Source organism: Tubulanus polymorphus, chromosome 7 (genome assembly GCF_964204645.1).
Source record: "Tubulanus polymorphus chromosome 7, tnTubPoly1.2, whole genome shotgun sequence".
In the NCBI taxonomy this organism is placed as follows: Eukaryota; Metazoa; Nemertea; class Palaeonemertea; order Tubulaniformes; family Tubulanidae; genus Tubulanus; species Tubulanus polymorphus.
Genome location: NC_134031.1, coordinates 12305448 through 12330222, shown reverse-complemented (window position 1 = coordinate 12330222; position 24775 = coordinate 12305448). Strand labels below are relative to the sequence as shown.

At 34.5% G+C, this 24775-nt stretch overlaps 1 protein-coding gene across 1 annotated transcript in view; it reads left to right on the top strand.

Annotated features, from left to right (window-relative positions):
• Nucleotides 1-24775, top strand: part of LOC141909162 (nonsense-mediated mRNA decay factor SMG8-like) — a 288966-nt gene that overhangs the window by 125300 nt on the left and 138891 nt on the right. The window contains exon 9 of the mRNA XM_074799548.1: nt 10419-10549. Within this exon, the coding sequence (XP_074655649.1) occupies nt 10419-10549 (131 nt within the window). The remainder of the gene's footprint in view (nt 1-10418; nt 10550-24775) is intronic.

The window sequence follows — 24775 nt, the reverse complement described above, 5'->3', positions numbered from 1 at the left end:
TTTTAGTCGGTGTCAGATCTTGAATGCAATTTATAATATCAGTAAGATCGAACATGATTTCATCAGTGCTGTAGTTCCAGCAGACACCAAGAATTTTTATCATATCAGATTCTTGCACCCTGGCATTCATGCCCAAAGTCTGCTGAGCATAGGATTCATCAACGTGGCTTCCGTCTGTAGTGTTTGAACTATCACCTTCCTGTTGAAGTATTAAATCTCTGAGCTGTACTGAATTTGTGTGTATTTTGCGCCAGTTGAATCCAGCTTTCTTTAGATATGATTTCGTTTCTCGGTAGAACTCAAAACTTTCACCGACGGTATCAAAACTCGAACTTGTGTCATCAACATATGCTGACTGTAGAAACTTTTCAGCAAATTTCTGATCTTCGTGACTTTCCATGTGGAACTTCAGAGTAGCGTTCAGCAAGTACGGGCTGGATGTTACACCAAAAACTACTCGATTGAACTTCAAAACGATAACATCCGAATTTTCATCATGAGTATCCTTCACCCATAAGAATCGTAGAACATCAGTATCATCTTCATCAACCATTATCTGCAAAAATGCCTTTTCGATATCTCCTGTCAAGGCAACAGGTTTCATTCTAAATCTAAGCAATATACGCAAAATATTGTTAGTCATCACAGGTCCGGCATGCAGTAACTCATTTAATGAGGGTCCATCAGCCTTACACGATGCGTCATACACAATTCGGAGTTTCGTAGTTGAATGACCACTTCGTATTACTGCCTGATGAGGGATATAGTGCACTTTTCCTACTTCACCGATTTCCGGACTTTCTACTAGCTGAACTATGTTATTGTCAAGCTGTTCTTTTATTACGCTGTCATACTCTGATAAAATGTCAGGTGATCGTCTCAGTCTTGTCAGTAAATTTATAAGTCTCTTCTTGGCGTGCTCATAATTATCCGGAAGAATCAAGTCATCCACGTCGCGCCTTGGCAACTTAACATGGTATCTACCATCCTTAAACTGGACAGATTTCTTGAATTCTTCAAATAATGGATCATCAGTATTTTCTTCAAGACCAAGATTTTCGATCGACCAAAAATTCTTAAGCTTAGTTTCCAGCTGATGACAGTCACAATTCCGTTGTTGTGTGATCAATAAATTATTGTGTTTATCATCATCATGGTTGCTGTAGGTAGATTTCTTAGCTGTTTTCTCGTTAATAAAATACAACATTGATGATTGATTCGTTTCAGATTCTCCGATTGGACCAGACAATGTCCAACCAAATTTGGTTCCCAGTGCCACAGGACCTCTGTTACTCCGCCTGACTTCGCCAGTCATCACCGACCAATAGTAGTCAGCTCCGATTAAAATATCCACATCCACCGATCCGTCTTTGTAATAAAATTCTGAAAAATGTACTCCTCCCAGATGTGGAAACATTTTCTTGCAATTTGACAAGTCATATACTGAGAGACCAGTGCATATGACGGGTACTACCACTAGTGGAAAAGTCATTGCCGTGCCGTTTGTATCCAGTAATCTTGATTCTACTATGGGATGCTCCTCAAACTGACCATCTGTGTATGAACCAAAAACTTGAATGTTCATACGATGATTGCCCGGTACCTGTAGGTGTAATCTATCAGCCAGTCGTTTCGTAATATATGATTTCTGACTTCCGGTGTCAAATAGGATTCGGACTTTCACTGGCCCATCATCACCTTGCATTATTGCTTGAGCAGTCTGTAAGAGTACTTTCCGAGAACTCGTTGCTGATAAACAACAGACTCCTGAGATAGCTTTCTCTCCAGCTGATTGGTCAAGACTAGGTGTTTGGTTTTCTCTCGGACTTGACTGTTCGCCATTACTAGATTCTTTCTTCGAGCCAAATTCACATATAGTCACATGGTGTCTACCATTACAGTTTTGACACCTCATGTTAGAACGACATCTTGAAGCAATATGATTCCTCTTTATACATATAAAACAGTAGCCACCTTTCTTCAAAATGTCTTTTCTGGACGGAATCGCTGTAACAGTACGACAATTTGAAGAATCATGTTTTTTCTTACAATATACACAAATAGGATCTGTTGACCACCTACTATTATCTCCGGTATATAACATTCTAGCATTCTGATTCTGCCTATTCAAATTTCGATCTCTGTTTGGAGTACTCAAATTTCCCGCTCGTTCTCGAGCACTTATTTCTTCAAATAATGTCTCCATCAACGCATCCATGTTCCAGTTTTCTTCATTACTAATTTATCTTGATAAAATCAGTCGAAGTCCAGCGGGTAACTTTTTTATGACCACAGATGTTAGCAGTTGTCCGTAAGAATCCGATTCTATCCCCAATGCCTTAAGACCTCTAACATGGCTCTCAATTTTGTCATACAGTCTTCTAAGGTCGACGTGATTTGACGAGCTAACTTCATCAAGATTCAACAGCATTTCCATATGACGATTTATTATTTGTTGCTTGTTGCCGAAACGGGACTGCAAAATTTCTCTTGCGTGAGGGTAATTTTCTCCGGTGACTGTTAATCCGCTGATAGCATCGGCTGCATTTTTTGAGAGAATTGAAGAAAGATACGCAAATTTTTCTATATCTTCTATGTCGTTCCGTTCATGAATTGCTGATTTAAAGCAACTCCAAAAGGGTAACCATTCTGTAATATCTCCGTTAAATTTCTTTAATTCCAGCTTCGGTAGTCTCACAGCTGCTGTAACCCTTTTCTCAGTTACAGGACTACAATTGGAGACCGCAGATTGTGGTTTTACATTGGTTGCAAGTGTTGAATCAACTTTCAAAATATATTTTCTCAATTTAAGCGTCCACTCATCCGCTGCTGTTATTTCAGCCTCCATATCTACAAAGCTGTCCTCTCCACTCATTAAATCTAGGATTTCTGCGTCAATTCTTTTAAGAGTGGCCATCTTTTCACCAAGCATGGTGCTCAAGGATGCGAGAGCTAGGACCTTTTCAGGATCTGATGTTTGAAAATCACTGATGATTTTGTCGGCATCATTTAATAATTTTGTACTTGAAGCCCTTTGACCTCCTCGGGTTTTTATTTTCTTTCTAATTTCATCCATTTTTCAACTTAGTTTCACTATTGAAGGTCAAGGTCACATAAATTCTTCGTCAGCGTGTTCATTCTACTAGATGCAATTTTTTCTCTGGTTCAATTTATTTACTCACTTTCTCACAGCAATCCGGTTCGAGGGACCATGTAATGTTCTTTTGCTGGTATTTATAAGCGAGTTCCCCTTCTCCGACTAGTTTTAAGCATCAAACTCGGATCATCATATTTTCTGTTGGTGGGATTTCTCCATCTTTATTTCGAACACAAGACGCCAGATGGCGCTACCGTGTAGTACACAGTTTAACATTATTAATTTTCAAACATTTCTTACATCCATGTTGACTCTGAAAAATACGACACCAATTCTAATTGTTAATCCAATGCACACAAATTATGTATACATACCGTTTCGTTTTAACGATTTATCTGGATTGCCTTCTATGGTCTTTAGGTGAAAGTTTACTACTGATATCAACGCATGTGGTTATTACAAATGATTTTAAGTCTATTTTATATTTTAGTTAATGGGTAGGGGTACTTCCAGAAATTGTGTTTGGACATGATGGAGGAACACAAAAGTATACGTATTTACATGCGACACTACTTTGGAAAACGTTCACATATTGACACCTAATGACAATTCGACCTCATTTAAATTATCAGTTAGGGTAGGGGTATTGTCAAAAATGGTATTAGAACATATAATAGACTATTAGAAATAAGTTTAAATGAAAGATTGGGTTGGAGAACATGGTAGTCAATAGGGAATCTGTGAAAATGCGATGTATGGTTGCTACCTGAAATCATTTTCTGTTCTGGTTTTTAATGTCAGCTATACTTGCCTGTTTATGATTTGACCCCTAAAAAATCTATATGTTTACTTTATAAGTGTTTTATTTATGTCTATTGCATTTGGATTGTTAAAACGAGCAGGGAAAAAAATGAATATGGATTTGACTCATATATGTTGGCAGTGACACATAACGACGGGTGAACATGTCATAAAATTATGGGCTTAGGGGTAGGGGTACTGCTAAAAAATGCATTAAGACACATATCTGGTTCATAGAAACATGTTTAAATAAAAGAGCGGGATAAAAAACATGTAATTTGATACCAAATATATGGAAATATGACGTTTGGTTGCCTCAGTAGAACAACGTCTGTCGCTTAGCGCATTCTCATGTTTGCCACCTAGTTAAGATTCAACCGTGAAAAATTCATGGTTCCACCAAATATTCAGTGGAAGACTTTTAGTATGTTATATGGCCCGTCCTTAAGTACAAAATGTAAATAGGTTTAAATTCATTTGCAATTTCTTCCGGGTTGGGTCAGAATTTTCATTAGATTTATTGGACTACAAGGGCAACCGCCTGCAACTCCTTGATTTGGATTGGCTAGAAAAGATGGTAAAAGTGCAGATCACCACCTCTCGTAAATGGTTCAATCAATAACATTAGATATTACCATTTCAAAGACAAATTGTCATCAGCAATTCAGTACATCGCTTTTAGCGGCAGGTCTGCTGCCGACAGCCCCGCAGGAGCTGTATACTGCACTGGCTTTGCACTAAAATAAAATGTTATCAGCGAAATTTCGCTGAGCTGCTGTAACAGCTGAGAGAAATTTGATTTCAAACAAGCATTTTCATCATTAATTAGTGGTCCTTTAAATCTTCCAACAAAAGTTTTGCTCCAAGTCGATAAGCTCTAGCCGCATTTATGCAATTCTCAAAATTTGCAAAAATTGCAATCTTTTCACTGCGGGTGTTTTTTATCCTGTAACATGTACATGTCAAGCGTGTAAATGTAAATGTGATACATGTCGACGCACCTGTGATCAAAGAACACGCATCTAACAGACACATCGGAAGCAAACATCGGTTGGGTAGGCCCGACCATGATTATTGAAGGTAAAATGGCCCAGGTTCCACATGTGAAAGTGAAAGAAATTGTTGATTGAGGTAATATTTTGGTTGCCTATTTTCTCCGGGTGTGAACCTCTGTGAAGTGTGTTAGAGCCTCCGCCAAGAAAGCGTCCGGGCTCAATATTTTTTAATGCGCGCTGATTGGCTAAATAAACAATAAGTTGAAATCTAAAAAGAGGCAATGAATCTTGATAATTGTTCAATGTATAACAATAAATTGTCTAGCAAACTTCATTTTAATTCCATACACAGTGTATGTTATACGTAAACGAAATCATTCAGCATTAGCGGTTTATGCTGTACGGAGCATGTCTATCTTTTAGTCATTGCGGAAAACCCACTACCACTTTTATATTCATGATGATTCATGCATTATTACGCGTATAAGGGGTGTATAATGCTGAGATTGTTTCATTTGACAGATTTTGATAAAGTTTACTTGGTTCAGCTATTAAAGTTTACTTTCTTAAATATTAATGCATGGACCCCCTGAACATGATGTGTTTCCATCACTCTTTAAGGTAATTCCTATCTTTCCTAACGAAGTTTCTGCAAAAAAAGTCATGGAAATGATCTAATAAAGACCTCGGTGGCAGATTCAGGCGGGAACACAACAAGCACGTGTGCGTGCTCCTGTCACAATATATTTTCCTATGCCCTTTGAACAATACAAGAGCAATATTTTTCGGGGCATTTTTTCCACCAGCATCTAATAAGAAGTCTCAGTACCTAGACATTGTATAAAATTGCACTGAAATTCATATTTTTAAACCCTTGTTTTGACTGCTTGGATACTTAACTTGCCCTTTTCAATGTTCATGGATCCGTGGATCGGTTCCTAGATATGCCCTTCTAGCATATTTGAAATATGAAATTGATTGATTGACAGGTCATTTATAATTAGTGAAGCTGCCACGTCAAGCCCCTTGGGGCTCTTGTTTTCATGATATCTTCACTAGAAAGTTGATTTTTAGCCTGGAGTTGATTTTTAGCCTTAGATCGTTACGATTTTTGAACCATATTGGATGGGTAAATCTAAAGTGAAGATTTGTTTAAGATATTTGCTGAAACAATAAAGTACAATAACCACATTCAAACGTGGTGAATGGATACTAACGTAAAAACCCACTGTAAAAATCAAAAGAATTTTGAAATCGAGAATTTATTTACCGGGTATTCAAAATGTATAAAATATAAAATACACGACGTTTCGATCTCACCCTAGAGATCATTGCCTTGTGTGAGATATTTACTAAAAACGGTATATATACAGAGGAGAACAGGTTAATTGAGTAAATTATTGAGTAAGTAATTAGTGTTTGACAAGGCAGAAAGTTAGGAATTGTGTGGAGAAAAGCCATTGTTAGATTCAGCCCAGCTGATTCTATTCGTATAAAACGGAGTGTTGAATTGGTGTTGACCGCTATCTCCTCCGAGTGTGAAATGATTCACGGGCTAAGTTCTGCATTAAGTTGGCTGTTATAATGGCAGCTAAGTGGCGACTGCTTTTGAAGGCTATTCGTGAAGCCTAAATTGGGTAAATTGGCAATTTTATGCTGTTTTTGCGGATTTTTAGCAATGTAGTGTGATGTCATCTTGATCTACATACGTAAACACAACATGAGCGGATTTGTTCAACATTTGCTGTCGAATTTACGAGTAGGCTTTTTATATATTCATGATAATGATACACCATATAAGATTATTCAATAAGAAAAGTACAAAAGAAAAAATAAAATTGACGAGGACTGTAAATCTTTAGATAAAGGATATTCTGTGAATAAAAAAAGATTTGTTTGAAAATATTTGAACTAAAATTAATTATGCATTCGCCCCGGGTCATCTTGACGAAAAAAACGTTTGTATTGATATGCAGATGAATTATAAACAATTCCAATTTGCATTAAAAACACCATACAGGTGGACCAATTTTGTGTAGTATATAGTTGAATTCGAATATCCATTGATGCTGCTAACTCGGTATGACTCTGACTCTGCCTCTGTGTGGGATCCGTCTTGTTGACCTTCAGCATCTTTCTTGCGCTACGGCTTGACGCTGAGGTTTATGATGCGAACTGCGTGCATTTTAATAGTACGGTGTGGTTTAAACTGCATGCTGTTAGAATGATACTTCGAGCGAACGTAGACTGTCGCTTCTGTCCGGTGGATAAATGTCACTCACACGTTCATGTTGAACTGAGTTACTGAAGGTTGAGAAAGGATGAAAAAGTCGTTTGAATGTGGAACTTGTTCCTAATCCGACCACAAAGAAAGAATCTTAAGTTGTGTAAAATATTACAAACTCTGTAATAGGTTAGTTGTAGAATGTTATAACTTTGTAATAGGTTCATTTCCAAAAGTGCCGGTTATGTTATGGTAAAATTTTATTGCTCATGGTTTAAAGTAATGTACAGGGTAGATAGGTGGTCGGCTGGGTCAACTTTAAAGCTTGACAAAGAGTGGAGACATAATGTATCAATTTTTTAGCCTTAGGTCTTGGCTTTGAATCCTGAAAATTATGAGAGTTTGTATGGAACTTAGAATACTTTCTCATCTCCCGATACAGCTAGATTTGATTTCAGCTTTTGCAACAAAAATATAAATATGACATCTGAGATGCTTTTGATTAAACGAAACCTTTTAATTCATAAGGAGGCTAATTATCTATAATTATTACATGTATTTCATTTCAAAGGCCTACTTAAGGCTTGTATTTCTATTAGTCCTACTTAAAAGTGTGTTACATATTTACCTTCTCTTCCTTGTATAAACAACTGTTTTTCATTTAAAACCTTATACTATTATAACATGCATTTCCTTTTTTGTCAAGTATAAGCTAATAGATCACCTTACTAAACCAATGTATGGTCTAGTATGGTGGATATGATTAACTCCTTCAATTCACTAACTTCTGCGCCGAATCTAACAGTACCCATGGGCACCTTGTTTGAATTGATACTAATATCTGAGTTATAAGTGACTCAACAAGTATCGAGGGTGTGTTACCTGCTGAATACTGGTCGCTACTCATCGGTGATCCATTTTTGAACAGAACAACCCGCAATAGTTTTAGCCCGATAAATGTTCTGCGATGGATGCTACGCATTCCCACTGCAGTTCATTGAACGACAAGGAAGTGTCTGCACATTCACGTATTTTTCTGTAGAAAATCAGTTCAAATTCAACACTTTCTCATAAAATTTGTCCAAATAGGTATGTATTTTTACTTTTCTATATCTCCGAAACATTACGCTTTTAATGTGTGATTAAAGTCTGTTTTATGTGTTAAACATATCTTTTTGACAGTTCATTATGATTCCGGGTTAAGTGTTATTTGGGGCTTGAAAATGTCATGTTGCTATGATACGACACAAACTTATACACTACACAAATCATGATCTTTAAGATGTGTATTCACTACATAATAATGTCATTTAATAACACTAAAATTAGGCCTACACTTACACAGTACAGTAATACTAGCCATTTTTATAGCCTGGTTCATGGTAACCATCGCCAGATTTTGAAATAATAAAAGTAAGTTTTATTTTTATGCTTTCCGTCTTATTTTTATGCTTTCTTTCCATCCCCGCTCTGTATATATTTCCACATAACATGAGAAAATGTAATTTTTAAGTGCAGATAAATATCAACAAAGACATGCGTAGATCTTTCTTAAACCTTTATTGAGGAGAATTGTACAGTATTGATTTTTTTATTCCATTTTGTATACTTATCCTCCTATGTAGTCAATATATACAAATTTATTTTGATTTTTTTCTTTCGTTCTAAGACAATTTCTTAATGATTGAAAACAATTTTTTTTCTCTGCCTGATATTTAATTAGCTTTTTCTTGTTTTTTAGACATGGATCCTTGTCGTTTGTGTGGAGAAAATGCAAAACTTCCGGATCACCGTCCTTTCAATGAGAACGATTTGCAAAACCATGTGAAGGAGTCATTCAAAATTTAATTAATCAATTTTCCATAGTGTACTGCTGTCATTCTATGTAAACTGAATTCTAACACCCGATGGTTGATCACTGCCGTCATAGCCTTTTTGCAAATATATAGAGTCCCTGCGAAAATTATAGCAGTTCGAAAGTATGTTATTCCTAAGCCAGTGTATTTGTTTATTATTTTATAACCTAAAAGGATTGTATTGATTATGAAAAATAATTATAGAAAATACATGTATGTGTATTTTCTCGTGTTCAGATTGTGGTCTCTGGTCAGCAGAGTCTGAAAAGTATCTAGGCCTATATGAAAAAGAAAAGGAAAAAATAAAGTGCCTGCAATTAGATGGAAACTATTCGTACATTTCATTGATTCAAAAGGAATTGTTCTAGGATAATGGAGCATTTTGCACAGACTACAACCAAAATGTATAGAATAAGAAATTAAATCTCTGAAATAAAGTATCACACTCACTAGCATCGGCCGAATTGATTGATCCAGAGGATTCCCATGCATAATACACCCACATCGATCTGAACCAATTCGTCACTATCAAAGAAAAGATCTTCTAAATCGTCTATACTTACGTTGAATACAATGACACACCGTCTCCATTTTTAACAGAGCGGAAGCAACCGAATTATGATGGAGCTACCTGATCTCGCTGGTTATCACTTATCAGTGCATTACGTAACAAAGCACTTGCCGACGAACCGTTATCAGCTTTAGGACAATTACAACACACATTCGACGAGAGATGTATAATAGCGTCCGTATTCCATCTCATTACATTTACCTGGTTTTATGCACTGATACCCTCACATCGTTTCAGCAAATACTTTAGAAAAATGTTAACCTTAGATTTCCCAATCCAATATGGCGTCCTTTGAAAGATCGTCACGATTCTGAAATAAAAACTGGCCCAAAAATTGTAATTCAGTAGATTGTGTCAATCAATATAGGTGCCGATCTGCACTTTTACCGAAAAGATTCAGGTAGCCTTCACCTGAAAAATCCCTATAATGCTGTTTTTGTGAGAAAAACATGTACTATGGCAATGTTATTTTATTAGTGGCCTTTCTGAAAGCTGAAGACTCATTTTTGGGTACTTGACTTACGGTACTGCGTACGCTTTTCAAGTATTCCAATTCGTTTTCAAATCGTTGATTTTTAAAATTTTAAAGGATCAAAAAATACATGACAAAAAATACCGATTTTGACCATTCAGGGCTTTCAGAGTGCAGAATAGCCTTTCAGGATTTTGCAGTTACTTGGTTCATCCACACTATGATCTGACTATGCAGACACAAGTTAGCGTGACAAACATTAGTCAAGTCCGCCATTCAATGTCAAATTAATTCAATTCAGTCCAATTTTCTTTACCGAAACAGTTATTTTAGTGTTGTTAAACAATACTGGTGGCAATGCAGAAAATTTGTCATCACTGCTTTTATCTTTTGTATTTTCAGCAACCATTCTCTATTTGCCGTGCCAGCCAATCATGAATTCGTCTTCATACATGATGGAGAACAGTTAGAGGACCCACTGGGTTTTTATCTTACTCAGTTAAAACATAGTTGTTGTCAACAAAAGGAGACAGGTAATTACAAAAACCACCTAGATTACTTGGCAATTACTGCAATTTCAAAGATTGAAAGCATAAAGATTATTACCTTGGAAGGTGAGAGAATTATATTGATCAAACAATCTTGAAAATGTTAACATATTTCAGACAGTTCCTCTTTTTTTTTGTCAGTCTTAAATGCAAGGGGATATGTTTTTTAATCAATTATTATGATGAAAATTGATGATCAGTTTTCAATTATTATGTCTCATCTTATTTTACTCAATACCCACTTGTAATACAGCCTGTAATTCTTGATGTATCTTCTATGATTAGTTGATCTCATACCAATGCTAGTTAACTCTTTCAGTATTTCTGTATGCAGATGACACCTCTATTTTCTATGCTGTTGACCAAAAAACCCAAATCACTGCGATACTATAATTAAAGAAGATCTAAACAGGATCGCCTCATGGGCTAAACTTTGGGGTTAATTTTCAAACCAAGCAAAAGTTGCAATGTAGTTTTTACAAGACATGGTAATTCATCATAAGTACTCTTAAAATATTCATATATACGAACATGAATAACTTCTAAAATCAATTTTAATAAAAAATTTGATATTAAAATGGAAGCAAATAAGAAGTACTACGGTCCGACATGTAAAATCAATATAGATAAATCTCAAAAAACAAGACATAATAAAACTAACTCACACTTAGAAAATAAATTAAGGTTAGAATATAAAGATGATATATTAGAAACTAAATTAGATGAATTAAAGAATGAAAAAGAAACATACAAATGTGATACATGTAATCAATCATTCAGTGATAAAAGATATTATAAAGAACATTCAAAATCTTAAAATCATATTAGAAATATCAATAATGATATTTTAGGTGAAGATTATTTTGATAAAGATAATGATAAGAAACAGAAGACAATTAAAAGAATAAAAAATAAATCAAACAATAAAAGACCATACATGGAAGATGTAAGAAATTATATTAATTCATTAGATGATAAAAAAGAAATAGAAATAACCGAAGCATTCAAAAGTGATATTGGACCAGCTGCTATTGAATTTAAATTTCATAAAGGTAAAACATTTAGAAAATATGAAAAATATTATAGAAATAATAACAGACGTAATTAGTATATCTTCTTAAGTTAAATTTATAAAATCTGATGATAAACCAATATATAATATAAATTCTCATAATCATATTATAAAGATGATAATATAAATGGATCAAGTTATATTAAACTACCATTTAAACTAATGCTGTTATAAATGTACAAAATGAAGATGATAAAGGATTTTTATGGACAATAATTAGTTGCTTACATCCAACAGAAGATATTACACATAGTTTTAGATTAACAAATTATAAACAATTTGAAAATAATTATAAGATAGATAATTATCCTGTTAGAAATAAAAATATCCCAAAAATAGAAAGAGATAATGATCTAAAAATAAATGTATTCGATTTATTCAAATTACTAAATACAAAAGGCAATAAAATTGAACATTTTACATTAGAGCCTTTGTATTTATCAAAAGATTATGATTCAAATGGTGTTATAGATATATTATATTATGAAAATCATGATATGTGGATGAAACAAATCGATTTATTTTTTAGAACAGAAAATAACCACAATAATATAGCTGCAAAGCAGCGATAACGGGTTTTCTGCACAGTCTTAGAATCCTGTTCAACGGTGGATTTGGACAAAGCATTTGATAAGGCACAACATCAGCTATTACTAAACAGGCTATTAGGAAACAGTATCAATGATAGATCGCCAAAATGGCTCAGCAGTTATCTCTGAATGAAAACTTGTAGCCGAAATTAACGGAACGCCTCATCTTTGAATAAGTCGGTCTAACTAGTGGAGTCATGCTAGGTAGTACCCTAAGTCGTCTTCTATTTAATGTCCTGACAAATGACATACACGGTAATCCAAAATATGCCGGACCGAGTAAATTTCCAAAACGAACTTAACACGCTGTTTGACCCAAAAACTTAATGTTCCGACAAGAAAATCTTGTTCGAATGAAAACAATTCTGTTTGATCGAACAATATGCTTTTTGTTTGAACCAAAACTTTTCTTCATTCTGACAAAAAATGTGTTCGAATAAAAAGCTATGTTATTGTTGAAATGAAAAACTTTTTTCCCGGCAAAAAATTTGGTTGAGGGAAAACAATTTTTTTCGAATGAATGTTTGAATGAAAACAATTCTTTTCGATTGAACGGACTACTCAATACTTTTGATGCGGAGAAAAAACTTTTTACAATATACTTGTTTGAACGAAAAACTTAATGATCCGACAAGAAAATTCTGTTCAAATTAAAACGATCCTGTTCGATCGAACGATTGTTTGAACGAAAAACCTTTCGTTTGGACAGAAAAAAGTTTGTTCAGCTTTGTTCTTACCATTTTTTCAAATTGGTTCAATCGAACAGAATATTATTAGTTCGAACGAAATAAATTTTGTTCAGATGAAAGAATTTTCAAGTGAAAGGTCTTTTGAATGAAAAAGAAGATATTTCTAGTCCTCCGCAGTAACTTAAAGCCGGACGTAGGTCGGCCTTGCGACTCGATGCGATCATTGCGTTGCATCGCAAGTTTCGGTGAGAGTCGGTTGCGATACGATTGTCAGCAACTGTTTGCGACTATAGTTTCTGCCAGTCGCAAGAGTGCGTAGGTCGGTTGTGACAGTCGTGTCGGGTCGCAGAAAGTAGAACACGTGCGACTCTTTGTGATTGGTGTTGCTGACAGTCGCAACCCGTCGCAAGGGAGCGTAGGTCAATGAGTCGTTGCGACACAATCGTCGCTGGCGGTCGAAGTGAATGGCGTCGCAGTGAGTCACAAGCTGTCGCAAAGCCGACCTACGTCCAGCTTAAGTCATAAGCAATTAATGAAATACCAGTTTCATTTATGATGAAAAAAATCAAATGGTCTGGCTTATAAAGCTGTCTGCTCAGAGGAAATTTTTAAAAAAAATCTTCATTTTTGCCAATGAAATTGATAATTGTGATTGATCATTGCAAGTCAGAACCAGTTAATCACTAATTACACATGCATTTTAATAAATCAGATTCCTCATTTACAGTGAACTTAGCTTTAACCTAGTAGAGGCTACCAGCTTATGTAGGCCTATGTATATGTGTAGACCTAACATCCAGACATTAAAGGTCAATACCGGTAGGCCTAACGCCTTAAGGTCGCGTAAAACTCAATAAAATCTTCAAGCGACACAGCGAACGATCTCCTTTCCCCCACAGCGAACGCTTACTCCGAATGTCAAGTGTGAATCCAGCATACGGATAGGAGTGTGTTATAATCTTGTATTTAGTAAAAACCTTGTGCATTTGACAACGATCGGTTTGTTCCGTAGCAAATATAGAGTATTGATGGTATTGATATAGAGGTTGAAGCCCGCGGCCGAATAAAGTAACATATTCTTTCATTTTGATACCTCGTCGACATAACAGCTTTTCTCCGCTATATCTCTTCGGCGTATTTAGTTTAGGCCTATGACTCCCCAGTACACTAAGGAGTTATCTTAGTAAATACGCGGTTAATTTGGTAATGAAAAATAGGTATTGTTAAACTAACTCCTTGAAACCCGTAGCCAAATCACTGGTAGTAATAAATTAATTTGTACTCGATTTGATTCTCATGATGAGGAGAAACTGGCAGCTGATCCACGGAACGACGATGATGTAGTGACACACGTCGATTCGTCGATGTTTACGGCTCGACAGTGCTTTAAAATCTAAAGTGGTAAATTTCCAGTGTATCGGTAATACGATTTGATGAGGAAAATGGGCTATTGTTAAAATAACTGTTTTCTGCGGCAATAAATTAGTTCATTTATACTTGAATTGATAATCGAAGTGAATATCGGCCTGCGGTTTGATTTTGGGATGACGACTCGAAAAACATGTCGCCCCATTAAAAGGGCTAAATTTTCGATGTTTATGGCCCGACAGTGCTTTTGTAACGATGATTCGTGAAAAAACAACGCGGAGTATTTGTAGATCTCAGTGAGCTGAACGATATCATACGGATTGTATCGACAACAGCGGCAAGGTAACAAAGCCTTAGTTCTTTTAGTGAAAATAGTGTGACATAAAATAATAATAAGAAGAAACACGCGAATCTCAATAGGGTTTTCTGTGATGTAACAGAAAACCCTAAAAATATATCTATGTAGAAAATGTTTACATAGATTCAGCAGTGAAAGTACATTATTAAATCATAAACAATTATGTGATAACCATGATTATTGTAAAATGATTTTACCCAATGAAAAGGATTAGATATTAGAATTTAAAAAAAATGATTACAAAAATTAAGTACCATTTGTAATATATGGAGATTTTGAATCGCTCAATAAAGAATTAACTGATCAAGATAGAAAAGAAATATATTATAAAAGTAAGAAATTTAATTCTAATGAAAATGATGTAATTGATTATTCAGATCCCCTAATAACAAATACTATTAAAAAGATTCATCAATCAGCTGCAGCTTTCGGGTTGTATATTAAATCTGATAACCTGAACTAATTGAAAGCAAATATTATCATTACAGAAATGAAAATGTTATCAATAATTTTTAGGACGATCGTTAAACGAACGTCCTTATGTGATCGGTTTGCCGGTTGATGACGCACTTCCGATTTGGTTGACAGACGTTTAAGGTCGTTTTAAAGCCAGTTAGTTAGGGATTTCCTCAAATTCCGCATCAGAAATGGTGTCTTCAAGTTGTGATTGAATTTGGTTAAAAATAGTTCGTTAGTTTTTGCTGTGCCCTCTTGAAAAAATGCTCTTCACGCCGTTTATGTGACTACACACATCACGTGTTGCTTATGACGTAGAGGGTATAGTGATCGACAGAAATGCCATTTTTAAAATCGTATTGTAGATGTTAACTTTAGAGGACCGTACGAAGTCTCTTTAAAGGTGAGTGTCAACATATATGGTGACTTAACTTAATTCCTTGTGAGCGCACAGAGGCCCTGTGAGAATCTAGAGACGTTCGCAGCATTGAAAATTACACAATGGTCCGCTCGACACGCACACATGCTGTCAGTTTGACCTACGTGACTAAATACAGCCGCCATGAATCAGAAGCAATCCACTTCAAATTTTATGAAGTGAATATCATAATTATTATTTATCTGATATACACCAAAAAACCTTTATGAGAAAGGTATTTGGCGTCGGATTCTGTACCGAAAATCCCGGATTGTTACACTGCATAGTTTTTTTAGTAGGGTTCTTTTAACATTTTGCCTTTAAGCCATTTGATTGACACGTGGGGCGGGGCTTGCGATCTGCCGATGACGTCAGATGTAAATAATAATATAACCACGTGCATCGCGCACATGTGTAAACAAACCTGGCAACAAATTAGATTTTTTAGCGCCAAAACTTTTTTGATTTTTTCTTTTGTCCAATGATTTTTCAACTGGAGCCAACTGCTATGCCATTAGATTGTACAATCAAGTATTCACGTTTTATAGAGTCTCTCTGAAATAATTCTTGTCCAGGGGACATGTATTGAAATATCTATTGTCGTTGTTTTTGTTTTTTTTTATTTTTAGGATATAAACAGCCTAGAAGAAACATCATCTGGCAGACACACATTTGACTACAGATCATATCCTGTTATAAAATATGTTTAATAAATATTTTACTCAAGTTTTCTTGCCATTAATACTTCCTGACTACTTTTATTTTATGATTATCTAAGTGCAAGGTAAACATTGGTGGGGTTCCTTTGGCCCTCCGAATATATAGGACCAAAAGGGGTATTTTATGCCATTTGGATTTATTTTTGCTTAGAAAATCTATTCAAATACTTTTTGGCGGGCACATTCAAATTCTGAAGGGTAGGACTAGTTCAACCCCTAAATCCACTTGCATTCAGTCTCATGAGAACTACTTAAAACGTTAAAACCTTCACCGGCCTCCTACTCAATTTTTTGAATAAATGTAAAAGTTATGGCAGAATTTATGGTTGATTCCTCAATTTTTGAATCCCAAAGAATAATTTTTGACTTACGCAGTAGGATGACACTTGAATAGCCGGTATTCAAATTTTCCAATCAATGTGGGAGGTGTCTGGGTCTACATGCGTTTCACAAACGAACGTCCTCTTTTAAAGTTTCTTTCTAGTTATGACTTATTAATTGAGTATGAAATAAAATTTAATGAAAAGTTAAATGAAAATAAAGAAATTACAATGACAGAAGAAGATACAGAAGAATTTGAGTTTGCAGATAAATGTTTTAATTGTGAAAAGTCATATAATCTAAAAGATTAGAGATCATGATCATTTGAATGGAAAGTTTAGGGGTGCAGCACATGAGAATTGTAATTTGCAAGCAAAGAAAATCAACTTTGTTCCAGTTATATTTCATAATTTATCAGGGTATGATGCTCATTTATTTATCAAACAGTTATGCCATTAAATAGAAGAAATCAATAATGAAATGGAAAGATTAAATTCAAATAGATCAAAAGATAAAATACCAATTTACAATTTTACATTGTTAGCTAAAACATCTGAGAATTTTATATCTTTCCAATTTGGGTGTCTAAGGTTTATAGTTTCATATAGATTTTTAAGCACTTCATTAGATAATTTATCAAAATCATTAGTTGATGATGAATTAAAAATATTAAAACAACACTATCCAAATAATGATGACTTTCAATTAATGAGATATAAAGGGGCAATTGCATATTCATTCTATGAAAATCATAATGTTTTCAATATAACTGAATTATTAAAAGAACAATTCTATGATGAATTAAAAAATGAATATGTTAAAGATGAAGTTTATGATAGAACATTGAATATTTGGAATCATTTCAAAATAAAAAATCATGGACAATTAGTAGATTTATATTTAAAATCAGATGTATTATTATTAACTGATATATTTGAAACGTTTAGAGATGTAAATCTAGAATATTTAAATATTGATCCATGTCATTGTTATTCTAGTCCAGGTTTAACTTGGGATTGTGGATTAAAATTTACAGATATAAAGATGGATTTGTTAACAAATATAGATCAATTATTATTATTTGAAAAATCTATAAGAGGAGGAGTTTCAGTTGTATTCGGTGATAGATATTTCAATGTAAATGATAACCCTGGATATAAGTTATTGTATATAGATGCAAATAATTTATATGGTTGGGCAATGATGGAACCTCAGCCTTATGGAGTATTTCAAATAACTGAAGTTTTACAACATGAAAATAATGATAAATTTGATTGGAAGAAAAGAATTCTAGATATTGCAGATGATTCAGATACTAGTCACTTCTTTGTTGTAGATTTAGATTATCCTGAAAACATTAAATTTAAATCTAGAAATCTAGCATACTGTCCCGAACATAAAACTGTAACACATGAAGAATTATCAAATTATCAAAAAAGAATTCAACCCGATAATCATATTCATACAGAAAAGTTAATGGTAACTCAGGAAGTTAAATATAATTATATAGTACATTATAGAATGTTGCAGTTTTATTTGAATCAAGGAATGATTCTAAAAAAGTATATAGATATATTTCATTTAGTCAATCTAAATGGTTAGAAAAATATATAGATTTTAACTCCAAACAGAGAACTAAATCTAAAACTGATTTTGAGAAAGATTTTTTCAAGAATAATGCATTCTATGGTAAGACTTGTGAAAATATTAGAAATAGAAATGATATTGAGTTAGTTAGTAATGACAAAGGAATTAGACATTTACAAACATATCCTGAATTAAATTGGTAACAGAATGAGGAGAGAATCCCACAATTTCTGTAGTATCTCATTATTCCTGAAGATGACTATTAGGATATAGTCGAAACGTTGAATAAACTACTATCTCGAAGTTTCATTTTCGGACTTTTTATTATCATTGTGGGATTCTCTCCTCATCGCGTCAACACGGATATTGTGTTTTACCTATCTTGATCATGCTACCCACGGATCGAAATATCGTATTAAAATTCTTCTTCTTCACGTTCCCGTACCTCGTCGCTAGCTTCCGAAATTATGAGAAATGCTATATCAAATCCAGGACTGCTAAAAGTAAAGTAAAGTTCCTTCAGGAGTGTTATGCCGAAAAAGTGGTTCCGCGATCACTTTCTTGGATTTGGAAATACGACTCCAGCTCTGCGTTTCCACCCGAAGCTAACAAGCAACTCAAATTCGCTATAGATCGTGCTAAGGAAGACTGTAACTATCAGTTCTATAAATTCCGTCAATCTCAAAATTATTTGAAGTCACATGTACCGGACCTATTCCTCTGGAAATCGCTCTCCACTATTGTTCAAGGCTCTGGAAAATATCATCAGCACAGAAAGTCCGTGGATCTTACCAACCAACTGAATAAACTCATTGATTCCAGCCCTTGGACTAGATTTAGCAACACCGAAAACATAGTAAATTTGTCTTCAACCACGTTATCTTCTACTCAGTGTCAACTTCTCGGCTACGGTTTGAATTTTTCTCTTCCTCATCAAGATAAACATGTTTTAGACTTTGTCACCCAATTGGAATATCGCAAATCATCTCCGAACAGTTTGGACTATAACTTTATATTCATGAATCTACAGGCTATATGCGATCAACTCAACAGGAACCTTTTTGAATATCTACCTCGTCGATTTCGGCTCGCCCTCCAAGAACTACGGCAGTTAAAGACTATTAAAATATCTAAGGCTGATAAAGGTGGCAAGATTGTGATTTTAGATCTGAATAATTATAATGTTAAAAATGCAATCTCTCTTGGATAATCCTGGTGTTTATAAGAAACTTAAATCGAATCCTCTTCCTCGTATGCAAGCTAATTTCAACAGAAGTCTTTCGGATATTATTAAACGTTTCCCCTCCGCTAAAGAAACTCTGAATAAGTTCCATTCACGTCTTCCCTCTTTACCATATATCTATGGATTGCCTAAAATTCATAAAGATAATGTTCCACTGCGCCCTATAGTCTCCAATTGTAATTCTCCTACATACCGTTTATCTAAATTTCTCGCGAAACAGTTATCTCCGGTGCTCGGTTCGTTCTCTCCGTCGCACCTTCGCCATAATCAACACTTACTTGAACGTATTAAGAATATTATCCCTGGCAACGACAAATTTATATCATTTGATGTTACTTCCCTTTTTACCAATGTTCCTCTTGGGCCTACTCTTGATTTCTTAAAACGCAGATTACCATCACTTAACATAAACTTCGGCATTCCTACGGATTGTATCATCGACCTTATCTCTATTTGTACGACGGACTCCTTTTTTGAATTCAACAATTGTTTTTACGAGCAGACATTCGGTATCGCTATGGGAAATCCTTTAAGTCCTATTCTAGCTAATTTATTCCTAGAACATGTTGAATCTGAAATATTGCCTCTTTACACTGATATTCACCCTAAAATCTGGCTCAGATATGTTGACGATGTTCTGGCTTTGGTTCCCTTTGACTTCAATGTTGATAACTTTCTTATATATTTAAACTCCCTTTACCCGTCTCTGGCTTTTACGTATGAATGGGAATCTAATAGTAAAATACCTTTTCTGGATGTTTTGATTTTTAACTGTGGATCCTTTTTGAAATTCGCGGTTTATAGGAAACCTACCAACGCTGAATCCTACCTCCATTACTTCTCTTTTACTTCTCCGGATATTAAACTCGGTTTAGCTCAAGGATTATTTCTTCGCGCTTTGAGAATTTGCGACCCCTCATTTCTACCCGATGAAATTCACCATATTAACCAATCTCTCAAAAAACTTGCCTACCCCGATTTCCTATTGAAAAAAGCTCTACTTAAAGCTCGTACTACGCATTTTAGAAATAACAACCTTAGAACTCCTACGTTGGCTACCGATAAACAGCCTATCATTGTACCGTATGTACCTTTCCTCGAGAATTCTAAAGTTTCTCTTCGGTCACTAAATAAACAACTTATCTTTAAATACAATAATAAACTTAGTAACATATTGATTAACAACAAACCGAAAACCAAATCCCTAAACTGTGGAATTTATAAAATACCTTGTAAAGTTTGCGACAAAGTTTATATAGGAGAAACAGGTCGGAATCTTAATCAACGCATAAAAGAGCATAAATTAGATGTAAAAAACTTTAAACCTGAAAGCGGAGTTGCTAGTCATGTTTTTCAGACTTCACACAATTTTGATTTTGCTAATGCTGAATTAGTTTACCCTTGCAGCGATAAAACTAGAAGACATATTGTGGAATCTGCATTAATTATTGAAAATTCGAACAACGTTGTAAACCTTAACAATGGTTTTTCACCCCATAATAAACTTATATCAAAATTCCTCTGTAAACTGGTTAAACTCAACACTTGATTTCCCCTTTGATTATTTGTTTTTTGTTCTCTCATCAATTTCGTCTCTGACTTAACTTGTATTCACCTTTGTTTTAATTTAAATGCCCCCTAGTTTGTCTTTCTTTTTACTACTGACTTTAAGTTTCATTTATATTTATACTCACTATTGTTGTTTATAATCACCCCTTAGTTTGCTTCCCTTTAATCTATTTTAGCGTGTAACTGTTTCTACGTTAATTTTCCTTTAGTTTGTATCATCTCTGATTACTTGAATTAGTCTCTTTGTCCCTGGATTGTATATATATCTCATAATTTCTGTAGTATCTCATTATTCCTGAAGATGACTATTAGGATATAGTCGAAACGTTGAATAAACTACTATCTCGAAGTTTCATTTTCGGACTTTTTATTATCATTGTGGGATTCTCTCCTCATCGCGTCAACACGGATATTGTGTTTTACCTATCGTGGTAACAGAATATTTGATGAGAATTTAGCTGCAGTTAAAATGAGGAGAACAAGTATCAAATTTAATAAACCAATTTATGTTGGAGCAACAGTTTTAGAAATATCAAAACTATTAATGTATGAATTCTATTATAACGTATTACAACCACATTTTGGAGAAAAGCATATAGAAATCTTATATTTTGATACTGACAGTTACATATTAAAGATAAAAACTAATAACATAACAGATGATTTGAAAACATTAAAACATTTCAACTGTAGTAACTATCCAAAAGGTCATGAATTGTTTAACAATGATAATAAAAAGGTGCCCAGTAAATTCAAAGATGAATTAGGAGGTGAAAAAATGATAGAGTTCATTGGAATTCGATCTAAAATGTATTCGTATAAAACCAATACTCATGAAGCTAAAAGTTAAAAGGAATAACCAAAAGTGTAGTAGAAAAAAACATTCATTTCAAAGATTACATCAATTGTATATTCAATGAAGAAGTTAGAAAACAAGATGAAATGTTTAAGATCTGAAGATCATGAAATGTTTATTGAAGAGATAGAGAAGATAATTTGGAATCCCTTTGAAGAATTATGTTCTGGTGATTTCTATTTCATATACAAAGGTAAGAATGAAAAAGGGCACCATGATATAGATTTCGAATAGTATAAAAATATGTAAAATAAATGGTAGAATTAAAAGAATACAGAATATTTGTTGATTCAAGAAGACTGACAAATTATAAATCTCATAATTTACTAGTACAATTAGATAGAGAATTTAAAAATTGTGTAGATTTGAAATGTAAGTGTAAATGTAAGTTTATGTAACTCATTTTATAATGTATCGGATAAAAGTCTTGATCATAATGTTTTATGATTCATGTTAGGAGAAAAATTAATGGTATCATCTATTTATAAAACCAGGATTATATAATTTAGAGACTTTAGCGCAAGAAATTAATAGAAAAGCTAAAACAAAAATGAGCGCAGCTCCTAGATTTGGAATTAAATTTTTAAAAAGTGATAGTAATTATAAATTAAGAAATATAGCTGCCAAGCAGCGATAACGGGTTTTCTGCACAGTCTTAGAATCCTGTTCAACGGTGGATTTGGACAAAGCATTTGATAAGGCACAACATCAGCCATTACTAAACAGGCTATTAGGAAACAGTATCAATGATAGGTCGCCCAAATGGCTCAGCAGTTATCTCTGAACAAAAACTTGTAGCCGAAATCAACGGAACGCCTCATCTTGGAATAAGTCGGTCTAACTAGTGGAGTCATGCTAGGTAGTATCCTAAGTCGTCTTCTATTTAATGTCCTGACAAATGACATACACAGTAATCCAAAATATACCAGACCGAGTAAATTTCCAAAACGAACTTAATAGCTGTTTACCCAAAAACTTAATGTTCCGACAAGAAAATCTTGTTCGAATGAAAACAATTCTGTTAGATCGAACAATACGCTTTTTGTGTGAACCAAAACCTTTCTTCATTCTGACAAAAAATCTGTTCGAATAAAAAGCTATGTTATTGTTGAAATGAAAAACTTTTTTCCCGGCAAAAAATTTGGTTGAGCGAAAACTATTTTTTTCGAATGAATGTTTGAATGAAAACAATTCTTTTCGATTGAACGGACTACTCAATACTTTTGATTCGGAGAAAAAACTTTTTACAATATACTTGTTCGAACGAAAAACTTAATGATCCGACAGGAAAATTCTGTCCAAATTAAAACGATCCTGTTCGATCGAACGATTGTTTGAACGAAAAACCTTTCGTTTGGACAGAAAAAAGTTTGTTCAACTTTGTTCTAACCATTTTTTTCAAATTGGTTCAATCGAACAGAATATTATTAGTTCGAACAAAATAAATTTTGTTCAGACGTAAGAATTTTCAAGCGAAAGGTCTTTTGAACGAAAAAGATATTTCTGGTCCTCTGCAGTAACTTAAAGCCGGACGTAGGTCGGCCTTGCGACGCGATGCGATCATTGCGTTGCATCGCTAGTTTCGGTGCAAGTCGGTTGCGATACGATTGTCAGCAACTGTTTGCGACTAAAGTTTCTGTCAGTTGCAAAAGCGCGTAGGTCGGTTGTGACAGTCGTGTCGGGTCGCAGAAAGTAGAGCACGTGCGACTCCTTGTGACTGGTGTTGCTGACAGTCGCAACCCGTCGCAAGGGAGCGTAGGTCAATGAGTCATTGCGACACAATCGTCGCTGGCGGTCGCAGTGAATGGCCTCGCAGTGAGTCACAAGCCATCGCATGGCCGATCCACCCCCGGCTTAAGTCATAGGAATTAAAGAAATACCAGTTTCATTTATGATGAAAAGTCTGGCTTATAAAGCTGTCTGCTCAGATGAAATTTTCAAAAAAATCTTCATTTTTGTCAATAAAATTGATAATTGTGATTGATCGTTACAAGTCAGAACCAGTAAATCACTAATTAACATGCACTTTAATAAATCTGATTCCTCCTTTACAGTGAACTTAGCTTTAACCTAGTAGAGGCTACTAGCCTATGTAGGCCTACGTATATGCGTAGGCCTAACATCCGGACAGATTGGTCATGGGCCTATTGAATAACAACCCTCCTAAATGTCGAAAATTTTGTTTTGAAGTTCAATCCAATGAGTCCGTTAATAAACGCAACAATTATACTGTGTTTGTTTGAGACAGTAAAGCTCAATACCGGTAGGCCTAAAGCCACGTAAAACTCGATTAACACTTCGAGCGACAAAGCGAACGATCTCCTTTCCCCCACAGCGAACGCTTACTCCAAATTTCAAGTGTGACTCCAGCATACGGAAAGAAGTGTGTTATATACTTGTATTTAGTAAATACCTTGTGCATTTGACAATGATCGGTATGTACTGTAGGAAATATTGAGTATTGATGGTATTGATATAGAGGTTGAAGCCCGTGGCCGAATAAAGTAATATATTATTTTATTTTGAAACCTCGTCGACATAACAGCTTTTCTCCACTATATCTCTTCGGCATGTTTACTTTAGGCCTACGACTCCCCGGTACACTCATGATTTATCTTAGTAAATACACGGTTAATTTGGTAAAGAAAAATAGGTATTGCTAAATTAACTGCTTAACGCCCGCAGCCAAATCACTGGTAGTAATAAATTAATTTGTACTCGATTTGATTCTCAATCCCGGAACGACGATATAGTGACACATGTCGCTTTGTTGATGTTTACGGCTCCATAGTGCTTTTAAAATCTAAAGTAGTAAATTTCCTGTGTATCTGTAATATAATTTGATGAGAAAAATGGGTTACTGTTAAAATTAGTTTTTTAAAACCGCGACTGAATGTGCAATCTTTCGGTAATAAATTTGTAAATTTATGCTTGAATTGATAATGGATGTGACAAGAAACGTGCG